The 25,076-nt window shown below is 37.7% G+C and overlaps 1 protein-coding gene across 1 annotated transcript in view; it reads left to right on the plus strand.

Moving 5' to 3' along the window:
- Positions 1-25,076, plus strand: part of HELZ (helicase with zinc finger) — a 129,691-nt gene that overhangs the window by 22,559 nt on the left and 82,056 nt on the right. The window contains exons 3-7 of the mRNA XM_029284331.1: positions 9,679-9,715; positions 13,136-13,260; positions 18,185-18,241; positions 19,097-19,148; positions 20,687-20,762. Coding sequence (XP_029140164.1) covers positions 9,679-9,715; positions 13,136-13,260; positions 18,185-18,241; positions 19,097-19,148; positions 20,687-20,762 — 347 coding nt within the window. The remainder of the gene's footprint in view (positions 1-9,678; positions 9,716-13,135; positions 13,261-18,184; positions 18,242-19,096; positions 19,149-20,686; positions 20,763-25,076) is intronic.

The raw sequence follows: 25,076 nt of genomic DNA on the forward strand, positions 1-25,076 counted from the left end.
CAACTGAAGCGATTCTCTTAACAAATGTTGCAAGAAAAGTTATAAAATGGGGCAAAACTCGCTTAACAAATTTCTCACTTAGCAACATAAATTTTGGGCTCAATTGTGGTTGAAAGTTGAGGACTACCTGTATATTTAATGGCCATCCCTTCACCAGATGCATTCGAGTGGTGACTAATTCATTGGGGATGCTTTAATTTGGATTCTGCATTAAACAAAGGTTGGCTTAAAAGGTCTCTTCCAAACCCATGGTTCAGTGAATTGGTAGGGCTTCTTGAAGCTAGACTAATTATGCTTTCTCCAAAAATAATGTGAGGAGTGAAACTATAGTAAGCCTTTATTAAGTTGAATTTCCTGTAAATATGCCCCAAATGATGATTATCTTCAGAACTCCTACTGTACTTTTTTGTGTTAGCTTGATTTGTTACTAAGAATTGAAAAATATAGATGACTTCAGTGGCTTTGCTTTTTTACTTGCCATGTTTTTAAATGGAGTTTTTTTTAACTATTAGTCTGATATGTCATAGCAGGTCATGATAATGGGCTTCTTCCCAACTTGTACACTTATGTAATTAATGGCACTATACACACTTTCTTATACAGAACTAAATTTGGATTATTTCTGAGCCATTTACCTATCTGTGAACTTATTCTTTCACAGCTTCTTATATGGGAAGAACAAGTAATATTTATATTAGTGTCAGTGAGCTAGATGCTTCTTTGTTTATGCACCTCTTCATCTTCAGTCAGTGACAGCTTCCATTCCCAGAACACACTGTGACTCCTGTGGAATAATAGAAACTATTTTCTGTGCTTGCTTTTGTTTTTTTATTACTTCTTTTAAGCACTTTCCCTACTATTTTCAGTTAAAGGCAATAATATTCTCATATCCATTAACCGCTGAACACATTCCAATGCTTTACGCGTTGGGCTTAGCAAAAGTCTGTTTTGAAGAAAAAGAACAAAATAGGAGATGTTGCCTAGTCTGTCTTTTGTTGCCATTGTAGGCATCTGGTTCATTGGAATAGACACATTCGACCATGTTGACTCTTGATCTTCCAACCTTGGTATGCAGGCAGTTTAATTTTCTGGCAACTGTGGCTGCAGATCATATTCAGTGTCTAACTTTCGTAGCCTGTCTTCTTCTTTGTGTTTTTGTACTTTCCTAATGGAGACCTGCAGCAAAAATAAGAAACCAAGGAATAACAGAAGCATCTGCAGTTTATTACAAATTGTTGCCTATTTATTGCATGTCACTCCTTAAGATACTGTTATGCTCTCTATAGATTGCCACTTCTGATTTGATAGAGTTTGTTTGGCCTGCTGGTTTGTAACTTCTTCAGTGGTTCTGTTTTTCTCTAGTTATCCTACAGAAATGAATTAAATTATACAATAATATAAAAGTAGTTATCTGTATATGAATCCACCATAGTCTCTGTTTTTTCTTTCCAATAAAGTGCCTTCCCATGGTACACTCCATCTCAACTGTTGTGTCTCATCATTAATTGTACATAGCTTAGTATTAGATAAACTTTATTATATCCAGTGTAACATAAAACCACAAAAGACAAAAAAAAATCTAATCCCCCCATATACAGTCCTTTCTTTTGATATGTGAAATAGATTCATAAACATTATATATAACGCCAACTTAAAACATCCGAGCCGTTGAAATCTGCTGAGTTTAATTTACAGTGTTTTTTTCTAACATGACATATAGTTGTTCAAACATTGTAGTGGACCTTGGGGATATTTTTCCTCCTTATCTGTCGTGACAGGTATATAACTTTAGCTGAAGGGCCATATCAGTTTTTCTGTATGACATATTGGCTATCACACTTCCAATTTAAGTGTGGCCAAGATCCATTTTGAGAGAGGAGTTCCAGAGTTTTAAAAGTTAAAAATCCATACATAAAAAAACCATTTTGCTACTTAACAGATCACTATAAAATGCGTAAGAGAGCTCACATTTTTAACTCCAAACATATTAGGATGTTCTGGAACTACAAAAAAGTACTGCATATTTTTTTCTCTCCCTGTTCTATATCTGTTTGTAATTTTTACCCACTCTGTTGCCTGTTCATATGAAACAGACAAGCAGGGTGAATAATTAGGCAGTTGGACACCAAGATCTATAACTGAAGTTTCCATTTTTGAGGAAGTATTTCATGGAACGCTGACAAAAAGGTTGCTACCATTCACAACATTTACTTGCCAGAAGGAAAATGGTGAGACTTCTCTCCCCCACTACTTTGTACCTCCATAATGCTGTGTATTCATTAGCTGGCCGTTGTTTTTTCTCAGCATAATTGAGCATATTTTTGAATAAAGCAGTAGGGCTTTTCCATTTTTATTACTATGAAGCCTCTATTTTTAAATGAAGATGATGTCAGAAATGGCACTTTGTTTTTGAATATGCTTGTGTTTAATTTTGAAAGAAAAATAACCAAATGAATATGGAGTCCAGCAGACACCAAGGATCTATCCATTGGCACAATGGGCATCCAGTATCAGTTTGCAGAGTTCTGTCCTCTATTAGGAACAAACACATCAAAAGAGTCAAGAGCTTCAGAGAAAGTGATCAAAGTAGAGGAAGAGTGTTTGGAACTACAAAATAATGAGCAGATGTGAATGCTTTTCTTTTAGTTCAAGAGTGGCCTAACATATGGCATTTAAATGGGAATCCTTCAGAACATTAATTGCTAATCTCATTGTGGTTCTTTCAAAGACATTTCTAATTCACTGTGGAAACACTGGTATTGCTTTTAAGTTTATAGTTAAAACTATTTGGGGGCATTGTTTGGATGGACCAAACATTTCAGTGAAAGTCATGCTTTTTTCACCATAACCTTTCTTCATGAATTATGGATCAGTCAAAGAGACAATAAATTGGCAGATATTAATGAATATTGAATAGGCAATTGTTGTTATGCAGAGAAGTTAGTAGTAAGCCCAAAAAATTAAGAGTGTGAAATAAGAAAATAAAAATAGTTTATATAACACCTTTCATTATATATATCATTACTTTCCTGTCCTTAAAAAATGTCCTTGCTTCTATTACAGGGCTTCGTATGTTGACTTATGTTGCTTAAATTATATCATCTCTGTATTTTTCAGGATCTCATTACCTCTATCTAACCATGATATTTTCAGTCTCCCTTTCTTTTGTTCCATCATATAATCTGTCTGGTTTATGTTGCAGATCATTCATTGTCAGAGAATACATCATCATCTCTATACAAGAGCATGCATACATCCATGTCCCCAATCAACCGACCTCTGACATTACCACAGGATTCTTTATAAATTTATCTATAAAAACATTATAGATAATGCACAACCTTAACTTTTTGCTGAATATTGAACAATTCACTAAATCTTCCAGTTATTTACATGCATGCTCCTTTCATCACATCCAGCAAATTTTAACTCCTTAGTATAAAATATTCCATAATTCAAGCGTGTTCATTTTATCATAAGTTTTATCTAACCTAATAAATGTACAGTATACAATACTTCTTTTCTTATATTCATATATTTTTCAATGACTTGCTGAAGAACATTTTTGTTTGCATGCTCGATGCCCAGCATAAATCTACACTGTTCTTCCAAAATATTGTTGATTGTCACATTGTGTTCCATTTCAGTCAGAACTCTGCTAACATTCTCAGAAAAAAACTTAGTTTTTGCAGTTTTTCTTGGTACTTTTTTCTTTGTATAGGAGAACAGAAATGTCATTCTTCCAATCAGACTCCGATGCTGCTTTCTTATACATACTAAACTAGGTGCACAGTTGTTCCATAAATAAGATCCAGTTCTAAAATTAGTTCCATTACATCATGTATTTCTTCAGCATCCTTGTAGCATTTATAATTTTTTTGGCATAGTAACATTTATAGTTTGTTTCAGTTTCACTCTTTGGTATATCACTGTCTTCTAAGATACTCCTTTTAGCATTCCTTCACTTCAGTTTCATCCCAAATCATTTCATCACTGGTATTTTAATTCTATTCATTCTGTTGAAGGATCCTTGTTTAACTCTATATTTTCATTATTCCTTGATTCCTTTGATTAAATTCTTTGCAGCAATGCTTTATACATATTATAAAATATATTTCTTTCATTCTCATGTTTACACCATTTTCTTATAGCCCTTTTACTTCATCATTTCACCAAGCATCTTTTTTCATATTTTTGACAGGCACAAAGAATCAGGATCCCATGTTAAGTTCTAGTTAAGCTGATTTATTGCTCATGCCTATACACAAGAATCTAGTCAACTAACAGTCAGCGCTAGATAAGAATTGGTGCTAGATAAGAATGAACAGAATTTAAGGGAGGGCTGGACTTGGATCACTTGTGGGAATGTAAAACTCCAGACTGATTCCTCTCTTGACTCTGCCCCCAACTTTGTCTCTTCTCCTACAACTTTCAATTTATGTTATTTCACATATTTCTGTGACAGTTCATCATAATAACTATTTCTGCTCTGTTCCAGTTTCCTCTTTTCTTACATCCACTTTCCATTCATTCTGCTGACAGCGTGTCTATCTTAAAATATTTTTTGAAACTAAAAACTTTACAGCATCTCTTCCTGAAGTTACCCCAAAATTGTCTTTCCCACATTTGGAACTTCATACCACCCTTGTTTCTTTCTCTACTTCTTTCATATTTCTTCATAAACAGAGAAATCTTTAATGCTTTACATTAACTCTATAAATATGTGAATGGCTAGAGAGTATAATGCTTAGAGCACCACCCTTTGATTTGAAAGGCTGGGGTTTGAATCCAGGGTGGTAACTACCTTACCAGTAGGGTCTTTGTACAAAGATCTCATAATGCTTCACATGTCTACCTTGAATATGAGAGTGACACAAACTAAGAGCATCATACCACTTGGATGTCTCCCAGATTAATAAAGTCTGTGTGAGATAAGCAAGGATAAGTAGGCTACTGGAAGAAACTATACATGTGAGATAAGATAACCTGAAATTGATTGAACATTACTACAATGGTAGACCTAATGAAAGGGAATATATGAAAAATATGAGAGAACTATGAATAGATATGTTGAAAAACCAATGCTTTAACATAGGAAAGAAAGTGTTTTCACAATTGGAGATAGACCAACTACACATTGCATCCTAGACTCAGGATCTGAAGGAACAAGTGGAAGTGCAGCCAACATCTGAAGCTGGAATGTCACTGCCATCCCCCCATTACAGAGTGCAGCAGCTAATATGAGGCATAAGATTGTAGATAAACTAGCTACAATCAATCCTGAGACTAGTTACCAAGGTTTAATGGCAATACTATCTGATAGTATGCTAGGAGATTCCAATGGAGCCCTCAGGACAATCCCTATTAGCACAATAACTCAAACCAATGAACTAGTATACGCTACAGTCTCTATAATCCTGAAGATTCTCGGCTACACAATCAAGAAAAATATCAATACATACCACCCACCCGCCCCCACCCATAGAAAATGAAGTTGGAGGCTAAGATCAAGGTGACTCGAAGAGAAGTTAGTCAGATGATGAAACTATAGAAAAAAATGGAGATTGATACAACTTGGCTACTAGAAAAATATAAGGGCTTGACTCCATCTGAAGCCCTGGAGGCTGCTAAATAAAGGTTCATGGCACTGGCTACTAGGCTAAGGTGATACACTAGAGAAGCAGAGCTCAAGAAGATAAATGTCCTATTCGCCAAGGAACCCAACTGCAGTGCAACTACACAGTGACAGCAGAGCCGCCAACAGCAGAAACTGAACAGTACTAGAAGAACATACGGGAGAAAAAGAAGATACATAACACCAATACAAAGTTGTTGCAGGAACTGAGAGCAGACCAGAGCAATCTCCTGGAACAGGAACCAGTCACCATCAGAGTAATCCAACAGCAAGTCAAGAACATGAAGAGCCGGAAAGCGCTTGGACTGGACATGATCCACACCTATTGACTAAAGAAGCTAGCAGCAGTAAATGAACTCCTAGCAGAGCAGATGAATTAGCTGCTAACAGTGGTTCTCAACCTTTTTAATGCCGCGACCCCAACCGGCCGTAAGTCAAAGACTAAACCGGTCGTAAGTCGAGGACTAAATCGGTCGTAAATTGAGGACTACCCAACCGGTCGTAAGTCGAGGACTTTCCCTGCCCAGGAGCGCCGCGCATGCGTGGTTCCGCCCCCTGCGCCGGCCGAGTCGTAGCTGGCAAGCGGCAGAGACGGAGCAGGCTGACCACCAGCTGGCCCAGCCCAAGGGAGGTAAGGCACCCGCCGGAAAAGGGGGAAAAAATGGACAAAAAAAATGGCGGACAAAAAAATGGCAGACAGCCTTGCTTGGTGACCCCCGTGAAATGGTCGATCGACCCCAAATGGGGTCCCGACCCACAGGTTGAGAACCACTGGGCTAACATAAAGAAGGACAGTGCTGATCATGAAAGATCCCATCAGAGAACAGCAGCATCAAACTACGGGCCAGTAAACCTGACTCCCAACGACATGGGAAGTCCTGTCAAGCATCATAGCTGCCAAGCTACAGAGCCATATGGGCCAGTAGATGAGCACAGCTCAGAAGGGCATTGGGAACAACACCAGAGGCTCAAAACACCAGTTGCTCATAGAGTCACCTAAGAATCAAGGTCTTCAAACTTGGGGTCTTCAAACTTGGCAACTTTAAGACCAGGGGTCTTCAAACTTGGCAATTTTAAGACTTGTGGACTTCAACTCCCAGAATTCCTCAGCCAGTTGCCAAGTTTGAAGACCCCTGGTCTAGATCAATGATGGCAAACCTATGACATGCATGCCAAAAGTGACGTGCCACAACATTTTGGATGACATGCCAGTATTCACTAACAGCCAACAACAATTCTTGAAAGCACACACCCTGTTCTTACGCAAGTTTAATGGCTAGGTTAATTGATTATTTTTTTAAAAATATAATAATTATTAATTAATTATTAAAAACCAGCTTTTAAACATGACTGAATGAAAAGCGTACACTCTTTCTTTCTTGTGTGCCTATTTCAGTTTCTGATACATTGCTAGAATGAGGATAAAATATTTCTGATGATATTTATACTTATTGCACTACCTTTTCAGAATAGCCAAAAGGAGCTATATTCAGTGGATAAGCTTAACGTTTATTCAATTTAATTGTTTAATAAACACATCAACAGAAGCGTCTAACTTCACCAACAATGTATTTTGAAAGTGTAAGGTATTGTTTGTTCAAAAGAAGGATAATAGGCTTAAAAGGTGTGGAACTCCCTGGCTTTACTGACATTGCTTAATAATATCAAGCAGTTTTTCAGATGTATTAATTCATTTCTGTGCCCCAGTTCTTTTCTGTTCTAGTCCAGATGACTTTTCTCCTACTTCTACCATCGGCTATCACTGCAGGGTGTCTGTTTCAAAATTCCCAGAAGCCCTAATTAGTAATGAAGATGTTAGTGACATGAATGCTCCTAGCAACAGTTCCTCAGCTCTCCTTGGTGAGCAGTATGTAGGATTTCACTGAATTAAAGCTGGCATTTAACATGTTAGGCATTAGCTATATATTTAATGGCACAACTTGTCGACTGTCTTTAACAACAATCTCAACAGATTTCGCAACCAGATCATTGCAAAGTGGTGGATTACAGTGTGGTCAGTCAAATTTCACAAGGGTATGAGGAAGATGGAGAAAACAGTTACATAAAAGCAATTGTGTTTTTGAATTGTTGCATCTAATGCGGATTCTAATAGCATCTTCTGTTGTAGTAAAAGAAGAAGAAGAAGGTAACTTACTTTCCCTAAAATGAGTATCACTGCAGTGGATTGAGGAAATATCGGGAGAGGATTTTGCTGAAGATGAAAACAGAAAATTACTTAACATGCAAAACTGTGGCGCCAGATACATGTGTATGCAGGAATGTGGGTGTTAAAGCTATCCTGCATTTGAAGTGCTCCTGATTCATATTAGGATTTCTGTCGCTGAGTCATGGCAGACAGAAGATCAGAGAAGTCATGTGACCAAACATGTGAATCACCCAAACAGGAGGAATACAAAGTGGCGGTGAAGCACTGTGCAGAAGCCCGCGTTTTCTCTCTGCCAATATCCTCCCCGCTCACTCCTCAGAAGCATGTCAGGCTGAAATCGACTGCATCAAAACTGAAAGTCTTCTCCGTAGGACTGCTGCTTCTTTACAAGTCGTGAGTGCGATGCTTCCGGCAGAATCAAGTGGAGTACTTTGGTGTGGTTGTGCAAGCAGGAATTGAAATTAAAGCATTTATTGACACCACACTCTTAAGCTGCTTGCAGCAAACATTTATTTGTGGATTCATGTGTTTGATCTGCTTGGCTATATAACTGTAGTGGTTGCCAGTCTTGTTTCTGGTGTCTGTAGGTTTCATAAGGGCCGCTCCCTTATATATATTGCTTTGTTCCATATGAGATAAAATGTAATATGTGAGGTTCTAAAGATAGAAGAATGACATTGACAGAGGAAGTTGGTATGGGAGGAAATAAATGAATGATTCAGTCACTGTAGGGTAATTTTTTTAAGGAGAGATGATGGGGAAACAAAACAGCAAGGGTATCCAGTGGAAGTCTTGGAAGTTACTGGATTGTGGTAGTAGATCTGATACAGAGTGGATTTTTAAACGTGGTTTGCCCTGAATACTTTTTGAGATTCGGCCTGCCTTAAGATTAAAGCAATGAGGTAAGAAGTGGAAAGATTTTAAGAGTATGAAAGTTACTGGAGAGCTTTTAAACAAAATGACATTTAAGTTATTTAAAATAAGAGACATTTTATAAATTACCTGCTGACCAATATGAATGTAAAATAGCTCTGAAATATCAATTGTATAGATTTTATTTGTCCCAGTGTTTATCTGCCTTGTGTGGCTTCTGAGTAGAAAAACGAACCACAGATCAAATACAGTGGATCTTTGATTTGTGACATTCTCACTATTTTTTTTGGGTGGTACTTATAAGTATTTAAATTGAAAAGATAAAAACTGTAGAAAAATACATTCTTAGAAAAATGCATGTAAATGAAAAATTCCTCGTGTAGATTTTATGTATCAATTTTGATGCTGGATATCTGGCTATACCTAAGTTTGGGCACTTCCATGTGATGTTTTTGTGTCACTCCCACATCTTCTTTGCCTTCCATTGTTTCCTTGTTGGTGTCCTTTTGGTAGCTAAGTTGTCTAACTTTTGGTTCACCTGCAATTTCAACGGGCCTACTCTGAAGCTCATTTTCAGCTGGAGATCTGAGGAATTAGAAAATGTCATTTTTTCAATAAGGGGAACTCTTTGATCTTATCCTTCCTCACTTTAATGTATGAAATTCTGAGTTACAGTCACCCAAGAAGGCTTGTAAAGAAAATGCTGGCCTCATAGCTTCATATCTTCTTTTGGGCAACCGTGGCAGATTGACAAGATATAGTTAGTTTTTAACCTTCTTCTCTTCACATCTGTAAAGAAAGAAGCTGTTTGGATTATTTTTCTCGCTTTGAATGAATTTTGGTTGCTATAGGAACTGTCACAGCTTGGGTTCCTGATTATGTTTATAGGCTGTGAAATTCTGAATAAATCAAAATTTCTGATGAAAATAATTTTAATTATTTAAAGAACACAGCTCTATTAGTTATAAATTTATGGCTAACCATTCTTTTTTTTTTTTTACAGGAAAACTATGGAAAGGCAGATGAAGACTGTAGGCATGGTATGAACATTAAATTGTTTCTTCAAATTTCTAAACATTAAGAAATGATTCTGCATTTAATCTGCAAGTGAAATAAAATTGTCCAATTATGGGTCTTGTCTAAAATGCTTGCTTGGATTACAGTTCTGCCCCGGGCTCAGATTTCATTTATCTGACCACTGTTTTCGTAGTAACTCTTCCTCCTGTTCCTCAAACTTATTCTTTCTACCCGTTACAATAATTGACATTTGCATAGATGGAGGTAGTCTGTTAGAAATAATATTGTTAATAGAATGGAATAAAAATGGATGCTAAATGCAAGACTAAGTCTGACTATTAAAGACTATTCTTGCTTTAATATGCTGTTTCTTACACATTTAAATATCATTAATAAAAAAAATATTATTGTAAAATAATTAATAGGTGTTACTCTGCAAGATTGTCCCTTCTGAGATTTATAAAATGTGCAATTTAAATTAATTTTTGTTATTTGCTACTAGAAAGGAAACAAATATGAAATGTAATTATTATTTGTGTTCAGATCTCTGTGTTTTTAGACTGGGGAAATTAGTCCTCCTTTCTTATTTAATCCTAGGTGTAATTGCTATCTATAGCACCTATCATTGCTTGTTCATTACAAGTTATGGGTAGTTTTTTTTAAACTAGAGATACAGGGATGCAGTTTGTCTAAACCAGGGGTAGGCAACCTTGGCTCTTTTATGATTCGTGGACTTCAACTCCCAGAATTCCTGAGCCAACGTGGCTCAGCTTGGAAACCTCTCCCTTTTCCCTCAGCATGGCTGGCTCAGGAATTCTGGGAGTTGAAGTCCATCAGTCATAAAAGAGCCAAGGTTGCCTACCCCTGGTCTAAACTAAAGTCTATATAGTTTTTTCTATTCTAACGGGATACCATTTTTCTAAACTGAGGTCCATCCTTTGTCTTTGAATAATAAGGTATGGGCTCTGTTTCTGGGGGGGGAAAATTGGGGATGGTCAGATGGAATGAGAGGTGACCAGATTAGCTGTTTTTGAGAAGAATGTTGATGTATGGAAGGAAGTCTGTGGAGCCATGGGAGGCACATGGAGAGAACCAGGCCATGGTTGTAGCCTAGGTGTCTGCAAGCAGAAGAAGGAGTGCATGTACAGGTAGTCCTTGACTTATTGACAATTGAGCCCAAAATTTCCATTCCTTAGCAAGACAGTTGTTAAGTGAGTTTTGCCCCATTTTTATGACCTTTCTTGCCACAGCTGTTAAGTGAATCACTGCAGTTAAGTTACTAACACAATTAAGTGAATCTGGCTTCCCCATTGGCTTTGCTTGTGAGAAGGTCGCAAAAGATGGTCACGTGACCCCGGGACACTGCAACCATAACAAATATATACCAATGGCCAAGCGTCTGAATTTTGATCACGTGACCATGGGGATGCTGCAACAGTCGTAAGTGTGAAAAACGATAGTGTCATTTTTTTTCCAGTGCCGTTGTAACTTTGAATGGTCACTAAACAAATGATTGTAAGTTGAGGACTACCTGTACACATCCATGGTTAATACATGTATTTCAGCACATTCTTTACATTCATTTAAACACTGTTAACATTGTTAATTATCTCAATCTTATGCTGTTACACATAACAATGCCTCAAGCAGACAAGGAAAACGTCCTCTATTACTGTTTCCCCCTGAAAGTAAGACCTACCCTGAAAATAAGCCCTAACTTGATATTTGGGGGTGGGCTTAATAAAAGCCCTACTCCAAAAATAAGCCCTAGTTTTGGGGTGAGGTGCACGCCTGAAAATCAAGCTAGGGTGGGGGTGGTGGAGCTGTCCCACGCACCCCGCACCCGTTTACCTTATTGGTAGGACTGCTGCAGCGAGGCCTCCCATGCCCTGACGCTTGTCGCGCTGCGTGGCTCGTCATGCCGGTGCCGCCGCTTGCGGCAGGAGGCCACACAGCACTTTGAGCCATTGCTGCAGCTCGTGGCAGGAGGCCACATGGTGCTTCATACCGGTGCCGCCGCTTGTGGCAGGGAGCTGCGCGGCGGTTTGGGCCCTTGCCACTGCTCATGGCAGGACACCGCACGGCACTTCGGGCCGTTATCATAGCCCAAAGCACCTCACGGCATCTTACTGCAAGTAGCAGCAACGGCCCAAAGTGCTGCGTGGCCTCTTGCCATGAGTGGCAGCAACATCCTGAAGCATCTTGCGAGCTCCTACTGCAAGTGGTGGAAATGGCCTGAAGCAGTGGATGGCCTCTTGCCACAAGCGGCGGCAATGGCCCAAAGCGCCGAGCAGCATCCTGCCGCGAGTGGCAGCACCGATGTGAAGCACCATGTGGCCTTCTGCCACGGGCGGTGGCAATGGCCTGAAATGCCGTGCAGCCTCCTGCAAGCGGTGGCAACAGCCCAAAGTGCTGTGCGGCCTCCTGCGAGTGGCGTCACTGGCGTGAAGTACCATGTGGTCTCCTGCCGCGAGCGGCAGCACCGGCATAATGTGCCACGTGGCGTCCAGCCACAAGCAGCGGCACAGCAGGTGTCAGGGTGTGGAAGGCCTGGCTATGGCGGTCCTAAGATAAGACATCCCCCCCAAATAAGACCTAGTGCCTCTTTTGGAGGCAAAAAAAATATAAGACCGGGTCTTTTTTTCGGGGAAACACGGTAGATTCAGTACAAGTTCTCTCTCCAAAACGTGATTGTAGTGGGAAAAAGAGGTCTAAGCCAGTCCACTTCAAAGGCGACTCTGATAATATTCTCCTTCCAGCTTTAAATTTTCAAAAAGTCTTTATTCTCATAAATGAACCCTAGCAAGCAAGTCTGTGCATGTAGAAGCCACAGGCCACATTAAGTGCTGCATTGAATTTAAGTGCTTATATTTGTTGATATCTCTTGTTCTAAAATGCATACTTATGTAAGAGTATTTTCATTCTAAATTGGTTATCTTCATTAATTTGAATGAATAATGGATAGTGAATTACGTGAATGCAGCCCATGTGTCATGGCCTCAAAAAGGAGATCCAATTAATATAATTCAAGTTTCATATCCAAACATTGTAAACATTGGACTTTCATGTTTAGTAACTCTTCATATATATCATTAGATTAGCTATGTGTGAATATTTGGATCATTTCCTTTTTTTAAAAAAACGTAAACCTGGGAACAGCTCAGTAATCTTCGCATTCAGTGGTCAATAGTGGCCTCAGATGCACCATGACATTTGTGGCCACCTAGATACTTATTTGGAGATAGGTAAATTCATAAGAGTCGGGTGAAACCAACTGCTTCATATGTTCCCAAAATATAAAGAGAGCTGCCTATCAGCAAAATTAAATTTTATATTATTAAAAGGACTATAGTTCACTTCATATTGTGACTTCTGTTGACTGATGTGGCAGAGGTGTGTGTCTATAGTGTGGCAAATAATATGGTATCTGCTTTTAATTGCAGTATTGGGAGAAGGACTGGACAGGGAAGGGGATACTTTCCGTGCAGTGCTTGGCTGTGTGCATCTTAAAGGGAAGCTACAGGCTGTTTCTAACGCTCTTTCTAACTCACTGATGGGTGAATCACTGGTAAGTGGCAACTGATTCTCATTACAGTTTTCAAAAGAGTATACTTTAGAGACATAGCAAGAAGACTTGTGTGACTATTTTGTGTTAAAATATCAACATATTTCCATCTTTATAGATGAAGAAACAGGAACCCCAGTTTCTCATCCATGAGTTTGCACTAGCAGACTGGCAGTTGTTTCATGTGATACAGGCGTGAATTTTAAATACTCTCAAGTAATATTCTCAGTATGCTAATTAATAGAACAGAGACATATGCTTTTCCATTTTTATTGCTATATTTTTGTCTTTGAAATCTCGGTGGAAATAGGTGGAATTTTTTTTCTTGAGTTTATTTTCAGAAAGAAAAAAAATAACCATCAATTTGCTTTTATTGTGATCGCTATAGTAGGGCAGCCATAGTTAGACAGATATAGCTGACTGATTGCTAGATGCCAACAAAGACATATAAAATATGTAAACCTTTGCTGCCATCTCGTGGTTAGCCAGAGTTTTGCAACCCAGATATACCAGATCTAGGCTAGAGTATGATTCATTTATAGCAGACATGTCAAACACAAGGCCCGGGGGCCAGATGCGGCCCGTGAAGTGGTTTCATGTGACCCGCGAAGCCATCCTGGAAACAGTGAGGGAACGGCCCCCTCTACCTTGGCCCAGGTCAGCTGGGAGCCAATGTACAATTTTGTGGTGGCCATCTATGCTGAAGCACATTCAATCTTAGCTCCACAAGGCTGTCTGGAAAAAGCAAGGAACCAGGAGAACCTTGAGCAGCAGCCTTGAGGAAGTGGGGCTGGGCTTGGTGCATGGGTGCTCAAGGGCCAGGCTGGGTATTTGACCTCTGCTGCCCAGGGCTCCGGGCAGCCCGCACCACCATCCAGCCCCCCCCATGGCCTGAGAGGAACAGTGTGGCTCCTCCAGTGGACCATGCCTTGGCACTTGCCCTGGTCCCACCCCCTTCTGCCAGAGACCCTCAGATCTGTCCCACCCAGTAGGCCACACCCACTCCATCCACGCCCACCCAGTAGGCCGCACCCACCCTGGCCACACCCACCTAGCCCCCTGAGGGCAGCCGCAATGCTGATGTGGCCCTCAATGAAATTGAGTTTGACACCCCTGATTTATAGCATCAATCCCTACTGTCTTGCTGGAATCCGAAGTGCTAAAATTCAACATCAACATATTTTCAAAAACACTTTTTAACCCCTCGTAGATTTAGAATCTTCTTATAAAACAAGACTGATCAGTACTTGAAGCCACCACTTTGTTCCGAAGAATGCCAACCAAGTAGGGCAATGGTAGGGAATATTTTGGACTGGGAGGAGGCAATGAGGGGACTGTTGACTCTTTCACAGTGTAAGCTTCCATTCTTTTGATGTGTATGGTTAATCTGAGTTCTCTTTTTTGGCTTGCTGTTGGCTTTTCTCTCCATGTGTAGCCACTCCTGAAAAACACTAGTTTACTTTTTATGAAACTGTAAATATGGGCCTCATACATATTCTTGTGTGCAGTTTCTTGGCCACATTCTTTTTAATTTGCATCTCTGAAGGCAAGCAGAAATATACTTTTTCTTGTGCAGTGCACAAGATTTCTCTTAATTTGCTCCAAGTTTCTTTTAATCCATTCCAGAGATTTCCTCAATCTTCCAAAACAACTTTGTATGTGAGGGAGGTAAAACATGTCAAAATGGAAGAAAAGATATGAGATATCTGAGTAATATGCTACTTTACTCTCTCTAGATTTTAACTGCAATTCAGGATTTAAATAAAATTGTTTATGGATTTTATCTTATTCTTTTGGGCCCATTTATCTTAAAAACTTAAGGAAGTATATCCAAAGATGATATTAAGCATGTTTGAATTTCTACTTATATAATCAGAATCTTAAATTTGAACAGATTATATCTGTTTGTACATTAGGGTTAAGGAACGAAAACATTTGCTAACAGAAAAACATGGTAAAATGAATTTTATATAATAAGAATTACATCAATCTTATTATAATTGAACATAGTTGTATAGAATGTATTGATATCAACAAATATTGCATAATTGTGTTGCAATGTAATATATTACAAAAATATTAGCCTGAGAGAGAGTGTTAAAATGCCACCTGAATGGTTGTATGTTGGATTGATTGGAAAGTTTATTTGTTTGTATTGATATCACTATTTTATTTTGTTGTTTTCCATTTAATAAATTATCTGACACTGGACACTTTCACAGAGAAGACACTTTGATTATTTCTGAGAGAAATCAGTCCAAACGCATGGGGCACTAGCAGATCATGTCTGTCACTTACCTGTTTTGTAAAGCATTAGGACTATAAATCATCCAGTGTCCAAATCATGTCATTGATTTGATTCAACAAGTTGATTTCATTTGAATTGTTAATTCAGTAAGTCAAATGGATTCAATTTGGAAAACATGTATATTCAGCAAATGGTGAATCTCCAAGTTGATTTAGATGTATGATTCAATCATATTATTCTTTAATCAACTCCCCATGCATCTCTATTAATCATGTTACATTGGCTGTACTGATTAAAATTGAAGGCCAAATTTGGCTAGTGATATTATTAGTATGGCTGGAGATCCATCTAGTTTCAGTTGAACTGCATTCATTTTTAATAAGTGGTAATCATAGGTTTCATAGAAGAGCATCATCAGTAAATTTATAATTGTCTGGTTTCTTTCTGAATGTCAATTATATTCAGGGTTAGATAATGTTGGAAAGGTCAAGCAGTGGACTTAACATAAAAAGTGATAAAATAACTTAAGACAAACTATGGGGATTTATTGATCTCTTAAGGAAACCCAGAGAATTTTCCTTGCAAATTACTTGTCTTTAGTTATCTACTTAAAATACCTACGGGCACTTTCTGGGAATTTACATCAATGTCCTCCCCTTTGGTATTTTTAGAGGATAAATAAAATATATCCCAGTATTCCAGAGATTATGTCCCTGAAATAAGAAGATACAAATAAACATATCCTTTAATGCTACAGATTTTATGCTGATTCTCAGTTAAGGCTTATCCAGCCTTTATTAACTAGTTTTCCGGCTGATACAGATTATTTTTCTATGAATTGTTTGGTAAGAACTAGAGAGCAACTTAATTGCAAAATTTTGTCTTTTTGCATCTAGAACCTTGTATACTTCAGTGTCTCTCAGAGAAGCAGATTGCTAATTATATTATCTGGGATATAGGAACTGATATTTACTAAATTTATGAATGGTACTGTGTTTTTGCTGTTTGTAAAATTGTTGTCGTTTAAGGCTGTAATAAAATTACTTTGTATTGAATTAGCCATAGATAGTCGATCTGATTTATATCTATAATGAGAGCATGCTTAGTCTTGGTTTAATATACATACATTCACTAACTCCAATTTGTCAACTTTGTATGTGTGGTTTTGGCCAGCTTTCGCAACAGATTCAGTAAAATCAGATTATGGCAGGGGTTCTCAACCTTGGCAACTTTAAGACTTGTGGACTTCAATTCCCAGAATTCCTCAGCCAGCAAAGCTGGCTGAGGAATTCTGGGAGTTGAAGTCCACAAGTCTTAAAGTTGCCAAGTTTGAGAACCCCTGGATTATGGGATAGTATCGTATTGATACAGGCTATAACAAAATGTTGGAAGCCTGACAGCATAAAGCATCCCTTACAAACCCCAGAGGGTTAGGACGGAACCAGTCTTGAGTTGTACATGTTGCTGAAAGCATCTTCTCTTCATAGTTTTTCTAAGGTCATCTTTGCAGCTCTCTTTTAGATATTGGAAGCAGAGACAGAACAGAAAATGTATTCATGAAACATGCCTCATATGATATGTCAGACTTTTGCCATTAGCTTTTTGCAAGTTCTTAATCCTTAATATTCCTTTCTTCCCCTAATTACTTCAGAAATCAGTTCTCAAGCAATAGAATTTTATTTTTTATTTAAAAAAAAAAAGGATAGTGGCTCAATTTCAGTTAGCACCGGCATACATGGAATGGGGGAAAACCTCTTTAATGACCAATCTCTTAATTATAGCAATACATTTTTTTTATCTAGAGGTAAAACTGCTTTGGGAGCAATACACCGGTTGCTACAGAATAATTTTACTATTGGGAGAGTAGTTTAGATCAGAAGGGCTGCAGAGAGAATTAACGGTTTATTTATCTGTTTTTTTTTTAAATGGTACAGAACGATGGCCAAGACAGATTAATTTAATGGAAGCTTCTGGTTGAAATTTTAGCAAAGGTTCTCTGCCTTTACCCAAATTTTATTTGTGGTTTATATTTGTACTTGTGCCACAGCTTAGGCTTTCTTCAGCAATAAATATTTGGATTGATATTTATTTGTACTGGAAATTGTGAACAATTGCAGAAGGCTTAATCATAGTGCAAACCGTATATGACATGGCAAATCACATTTGGCAGTGATTTGCAAGCCTTTGCTTCCTTTCCAATGGGCATTGAAGTGAAATCATTACACAATAAGCAAAAAAAAAAACACAAATACAGAAAGCAAAGTTAAGTTGCATAATTTATCCTTGCAATCTTATATGCTGAGATGGCCCATGCAGATTTCTAGTTTGAAATATTCATGTATCATAATGTTATTGCTAGTTTTTTTTAAGTTCACCACTGCAATTTCATGTTTGAAAGGAGCATTTTATCAAACAAAAGGGAAAAGTACTTTCAGCAAAGTAGAAAAACTACCCTCTTCAATTAAATTGATACTATTATAGTATATTTCAAACTGGTCTGTAATAATTCCAAAGCATTCAGCCAAATGGTGCCATAGAAATAACACTAAAAATGTATGTTTCTCTTAAAACTAAACTTATATGTAACCATGAAAAAAATCTGATGGAAAAAATGTTTCAGTTTTTATTTTTATAATGGATAACAAATAAGCAGAATGTGATGATATTTTTTCTTAGCAGAATGGGATGGTAACTAAAGATCTGACAAGGCTGAAAAACCTTCTTGTTGAAACAGAGGTAAGAATATCTCTCTTCCTGAAATAAAGGATTTTTTTTGTACCAGTTTTTATTTTCCCAATTTGAAGGTGACTGCTATAATTTAAGGAACATTTTTAATATCCTCTTTTATCTTCTGTTTTATAGCAATTATTCACTGTGGCCTACCTTACATTTTATAGTGCAATTGTCTTGAGTAATGGGTATCTTAATTTGGGTTTACATTTTAAATAGTTAAATATTGCCAAAACAAACCTACTTTGGCCTTAGTCTTATTTACACACTTCTTTTCTACCTTTATAGCAATAAGGATAGCAGAAAAATGTGATTTGTGCAGATAAGAGCTGCCTGTAATGTTTTAATGGAGGATTTAAAACACGGGTGTCAAACTCGTGACGTGACGTGACATATCGCGACTTTTTCCCCATTGCCAGCAATGGGGTGGGTGCGGTTTTGGTGTGACGGATCTGGCCCGTGGGCTGGCAGTTTGACACCCCTGATTTAAAGTGTTAGTAAATAAGCTGGCCTCATAAAATATGATGCAAACAATGCCTGTTGGAAGTCACAATAGTTGAAATTAAAAGAGGGTTATAAGATAGCCCATAGTGGAGAATATTGCTTACAGTTTCTAAAGGCACATCTCCTACTTAAGATTGTCTCTGGATAATTGTATTCTGATATCTGCATTCTGTGATTAAATAGGTAATAACTAAGACAGCGTCATTTTAAAATACCAGGTTAATTCTTCAGAGTAATCTAGTTTAGTGTTCCTTCAGGGATGTCTGGTCCACCATAGAAGCCTGATATTTTTCTTATTTTTATACACATAGTAATTAGAAGCATATTTGACATTGATTTTAATCTTTATGATTGCAGGCAGCAGCTTGTAAAATACCCTCAGTACATCATGTGGAAGAGGTGGAAGAAGGTACACTTCAAAATATTAATGTCTTAATTTAAGTAAACACTGGAATTGCTAATTAGTTTGTAGAAAAAGCACGTTTGTCTTACCATTCTGTGTCAGACAAATAAAAAAAGGTGAATTGGGTTAGGAATGAAATTAAAATTGATTCAGTTCTGAATCACACTCGTGGATGGGGGAATCCTCTGAATCTGAGGGAGGGCTTTGCCGGGGTTTCACCTGGAGAGTGAGTCATCAGGAAAGCTTCTTAGAATCTTAAAAGTAAGGTCTGAAATGTTACTATTAGATGGGATTTTGCAAATGTGAGAAATAGTCACATTAGAACGTTTTCCTCATTTGTTGGTGTATTTACATTTACAGGTTGTCCTCAACATACAACCATTCATTTAGTGGCCTTTCAAAGTTACCACGGCACTGACAAAAGTGACTTATGACCATTTTTCACTTACGACCATTGCAAAATCTGCATAGTCGCATGAGCAAAATTTGAACACTTGGCAACTGGTGTATATTTATGATGGTTGCATTTATCCTGGAATCATGCGATCATCTTTTGTAATCTTCTGACAAGCAAAGTCACTGGGAAGCCAGATTCAATTTACAACCATTTTAATAGCTTAACGGCTGCAGTGATTCACTTAACAACTGTGGCAAGAAAGGTCATCAAATGGGGGAAAACTCATTTAACCACTGTCTCACTTAGCAACAGAAACTTTGGGGTCAATTGTAGCCATAAGTCGAGGATTACTTGTATTTAAAACAATTTGCTTCTCTTTTTTTTCTATGAAATGAGTTCAAATGTGTTTATTTAAAAACTAATAAAATGCATAATGTACCAATGTTTAATAGATATTCAGAATATATGAAGTTAAAAAAATTTATCTAGTGTAGATAGGAAATAAAAGCAACATAAAACAGTAAGTAGTTTTTAATATGACTTCCAGAGCAATTAAGTGGTAATCTTCCCTGCTTCTGGAATCCTATTCTATATTGTGCATCCAGTAAAATTTGTGGAAGTTGTGCTCTCTTCTGAAGTGCAACTCGCCTTTTGAATATATGCTCCAGGAAATATAATCATGATCAAACTAATCTGCCAGGGTCCTTTTGATGTAAGTAATTTCTGATTTATTTAAGAAAATGATGGACAAATATTCATGGAGAATAATAGCTCCTAATTTTTGGAACTCCTTCTGAGTCACTTTCCTTTAGGTCAGGGGTAGGCAACCTCGGCTCTTTTATGACTCATGGACTTCAACTCCCAGAAGGGCTTAGGACTTCTGGGAGTTGAAGTCCATGAGTCATAAAAGAGCCGAGGTTGCCTACCCCTGCTTTAGGTAATACTTGGTAGATATTATTGCTAGTGAGGATCACTGGTTTCCCTTTGCTTGGAATACAGCATAACTTGTTAGTTGGATTGAACTGTCAGCTGTTTAGTTCAATGTTTGTAATTAATTATATTGTTTAAATCTGGATATCCTATGTATCAGGAATGAAAGAATAGCAGCAACCAGAAAAATAACTTGCATTTTATCATAATGTGACAGGATGTCATGATGGCTGGCAATTTCGCCCTCCACCCCGGGGAGTCACAAGTAGTGAAGAATACACATTATGCAAAAGGTAAAATAATGCATTTTTTAAATATTTCTCAGTTTGAGTGATTACTGAAAGCACTAGTAATGGAGAGAGATGAAACTGAAATTGGTAAACAAAATTCTGTTTTATATTTGGGAGTCTTTTAAAAATTCAGATATTATTTGATCTTGTATTCATTTTCTGCTAGGTAGGCATCATCTCTAGGAAGTAAAAAATGTATTGTGAATGAATAAAAAAAGAACAAAATGAGGGAAGGATATTCCCATCAATTATAGGATGTAGTTTTGGATTAACTTAATGTATTGTTAATATATCATAAATCAAAAACAAAATTTCTGGTCTGCAGGCTAGGAAATAAAGAATGATGGATGCCACTTACTTATGTCAATTTCAACCTATTTCACAGCAAATTGGGATTCTTTGCGGAAAAATGAAGGAGAACTGATCCTTTTGACTGCATCTGTACTTTGGATGCAGACCAGATTTTTTTTGTGGATGGCAGTATATTCATGAGATATTTCCTGGAAAAGGAGGGGAGAAAGAATTTATGATGATTCTTTTCCTTCTGCATCTGAGAAATCTATTTAGCAGAGTTATGGGAATAAATGGTGGTTATCAAAGTTCTGCCCCAGTGCTCAAAGGCTCTGTGGATTTGGATGGAGAAGAACCATTTCTGACTCGATCCTAAAAAGATTCTACTGTAGATATTACTACGTTGATCTGGGGATTTTCCATCTTTACATTTGGATAGGGTAGCATTTTCTCATTCAAATTCATGTATAATGCAGAAGTCTTCCTAGTCTCACAGCTCCTGCTTGATAAGATAGCGGCAGCTGTGTCAGGAAGGCCTTTGCATAGCTTCATCTAATGTGCCTTTGTACCTTTCCCTACATAGAGACCAATCAGACTGTCAGTTTTGCTCTAGTCATCTCACAGCTCGATCACTGCTACATATTTTACATAGGGCTACCCTTGAAGGACACACAGAAGTTTTGACTGATGCAGAGTACAGTGGCACAGACAGCGATGGGCATTCCTCAGTATGCCCATATGACACTCCTATTTTATGAACTGCCCTGGTTGCCAGTTTGCTTCTCGTGTAATTCAAGATGTTGGTTATGACCTATAAAGGCCTACAATAACATAGGACCTGGTTACTTGAAGGTAATACAGAAGAACGGTACCAGAAATTGGAGACAAAAGAATGCTAGTCTTCTATTTGTAGAAGCTGAAAACTGGGTGTTACTGGAATTATACGTCATTGACAATGCATATTGTATATAAATACAGAATTAGTTAAAGACAATCCCCTTTACGACCTAATACCTATGCTACCCATATTTTTTAAAAATGAGAAAACTAGATATATTACAGATAATATTCTTAGGCATAAGTTTTGGGTAGCTAAATGAGTAATTACAACATTAATGGAAATTATTGTATGGAACTTTTTTAATAATTACATTATTCAGTAAATTGAGATGATTTTTTCTGTTTCTTTATGCATAAAATCTTAGCTGTTCCAACATTTGTGCATTCCAGGATTATATATATATACATACTGCATTCCTGTGTATGTGTATATATATATATATATATTAACCAACATCCCAGACACAAGCTCAGGAACCAAAAAGATCTTGACAGACTTGAACAATGGCCCCTATCCAAAAACATGAAATTTAATGTGGAGAAAAGCAAGATTTTACACCTAGGCAGGAAAAACCAAAGGTACAAGTACAGATTAGGCGAAACCTGGCTCAAAAACAGTAACTGTGAGAGGGACTTTGGAGTCCTAGTGGACGATCACTTAAACATGAGTCAGCATTGTGCGGCAGCAGCCAAAAAAAGCTAATACAATCCTTGGTTGGATAAACAGAGGCATACAATCAAAATCACACGAAGTATTAGTACCACTTTATACATTCTTAGTAAGACCACACCTGGAATACTGCATCCAGTTTTGGTCACCATATTACAAAAAAGATGTTGAGACTTTGGAAAACATGCAAAGTGCTAAGATGATTAAGGGCCTGGAGACAAAAACATATGAAGAACGGTTGCAGGAATTTGGTATGGCTAGTGTAGAGAAAAGAAGGACTAGGGGGGACATGATAGCAGTATTGTAATATTTGAGGGGCTGCCACAAAGAAGAGGGGGTCAGCTTATTCTCCAAAGCACCAGAAGGCAAGACAAGAAACAATGGATGGAAACTAATCAAGGAGAGAAGCAACCTGGAATTATGGAAAAACTTCCTAACAATGAGGACAATTAACCAGTGGAACAGCTTGCCATCAGAAGTTGTGGGTGCTTCATCACTGGAGGTTTTTAACAAAAGACTGGACAATCACCTATCTGAAATGGTGTAGTGTCTCCTGCTTGAGCAGGGGGTTGGACTTGAAGACCTTCAAAGTCCTTTCCAGCTCTATTCTGGTTGATTGAAACTCTGGGTTCTGGTAACAGGAGGAAATACTTATATTTAGTCTGCACTGATTGGGTGACACTTGGAATATTTTATTCAATCTTGTGCCTGCACTTTAAAAGTGCCATGGAAAAATTGGAGCAGGTTCAGAGGAGACCCACCAGGTTGAGAGCTTTGAAAGGATGATTAAAAGAGCTTGGGTGCATTTCCTTGGCAGAAAAGGAGATCAGTGGGAATTCTGATCATTTATAAATGTATTAAAAACAGTTATGTCCAAGTGGGATACACCTGCCTCTTGTTAAATCTGAGGGCAGGAGAATAATCAACGGGTTGAAATTTTAAAAAAGATTTCCTCCGAAAATTAGGAGGAATTTTCATATAATAAAAACTCTGAAGCACTGGAATAGTCTGCCTAGAACAGTGATAATTTCTCATTGAAGATTTTCAAAGACACTAAAAAGTCACGTGGCAGGGTTAGGTTAGTATATTTCTTTACAGAGGAAGGTAGAGTAGATAACTGGTAGAGTAAGATAACTTGTAATAACCATTTCTACTCATACATCTGAAGCATATGTAAAATTTATTGTTCTAGGGTTAGAATTTCCAGGATGAAATTTTCTGGACTATCCTGTTTCTCTGGGCCATGTCTATCTGGAAGTTAGTGACTTCCTAGAATTGTAGGCATATATTTTTTACTCCCTGTTCTTGATCCCTGAGAGAAAGTTTAAACTGGACACAATGGGGGAATTGTTTAATATTTTTCACTGACCTTGTGTTGGAGTCTCTCCACTATCTTTTGGTATTTTGGCAAGTGTTATGGCTATGAACCAGCCATTGATTTCAACAATCAAAGTGTAAATATGTTTTAAACTCTTCTTTTGAAACCAATATGACATAAAAGACCTTTGGCTGGTCTCATGACATTGTTTATCACATTTTTTTTTAATGCTAAGGAGCAGCAAAGTTAAATATGTGCTGCTGCCAGAAGGATGAAAGGCAGCGAGGAATTAGTCGAAATAGCTCCCTTTTTTTGGGGGGGGGGCTCCTGAGTGAAGTTTCTTTTAATCTGTGTTTGAGATAATAAAAGGATTTTCTTTTATCCTCTTAACTAGTAAGCTTAGAGGCATATTGGATGGTGATGGTATTTGACCCTTCAATTAGTGCCTTGTGGCTTTGTGTGTGGTAATTCATGTTTTTTATGCTTGTACTACACTGATTTGGTTTCCCTGCAGATGGTATCTTTCTCTTAGAATAAGCTGCAGCCATCAAAATCCTTTAGTGAAGAATGTAGATTAGAGGAACATGTGCAATTATGGGCACCATACATGATATCTCACTCTGATTGCTAACCTTTGAGGGTTACTGGATTTCTTTTAAAAGACACTCCTGCATCTTTACTAGCAGCCCAGTATGCGGAAACTATACAAGTGAATCATTCCCTTGCATGGTAATAAAATGCCAGGATAATCTCTTATTTAGTGTTTTCATGTCATAGTTTGCATTCCTCAACAAGGAACTGAATGAAAGTCCATCCCTCCTCCCCATTTATCTCAAAGTGCTCCAGCTAACTAGGCAAATGTGACAGTTTGCCACTTTCTCTGTATAAGTGATTCTAAAAGGTTGGATTGCAACCTTATAAAGTTGTTAATGAGATGCTAAATATTGCTGTCTGGTGTTAAAGCATAACTATCGTTTCCCCAGTTTTACGTTTACAAGCTAATTTTTAAGCTTGCTTCCACTTTACTGATCACTTGTCTTACAGTTCGACAGTCCCCAACTCTAGTATCACCCACAAATCTTGATGATGTGTGTGCATAGTATGTATATTAATTTAAACACATATATTCATCTGCAGTTTAACACAATCTGAATTCTTACCTGCAATCGCTTTGTTTGTAAGATCAACAGACTTTGTA

This window comes from Protobothrops mucrosquamatus, unplaced genomic scaffold, assembly GCF_001527695.2.
Source record: "Protobothrops mucrosquamatus isolate PMUCROS unplaced genomic scaffold, P.Mucros_1.0 scaffold539, whole genome shotgun sequence".
Taxonomy (NCBI): domain Eukaryota; kingdom Metazoa; phylum Chordata; class Lepidosauria; order Squamata; family Viperidae; genus Protobothrops; species Protobothrops mucrosquamatus.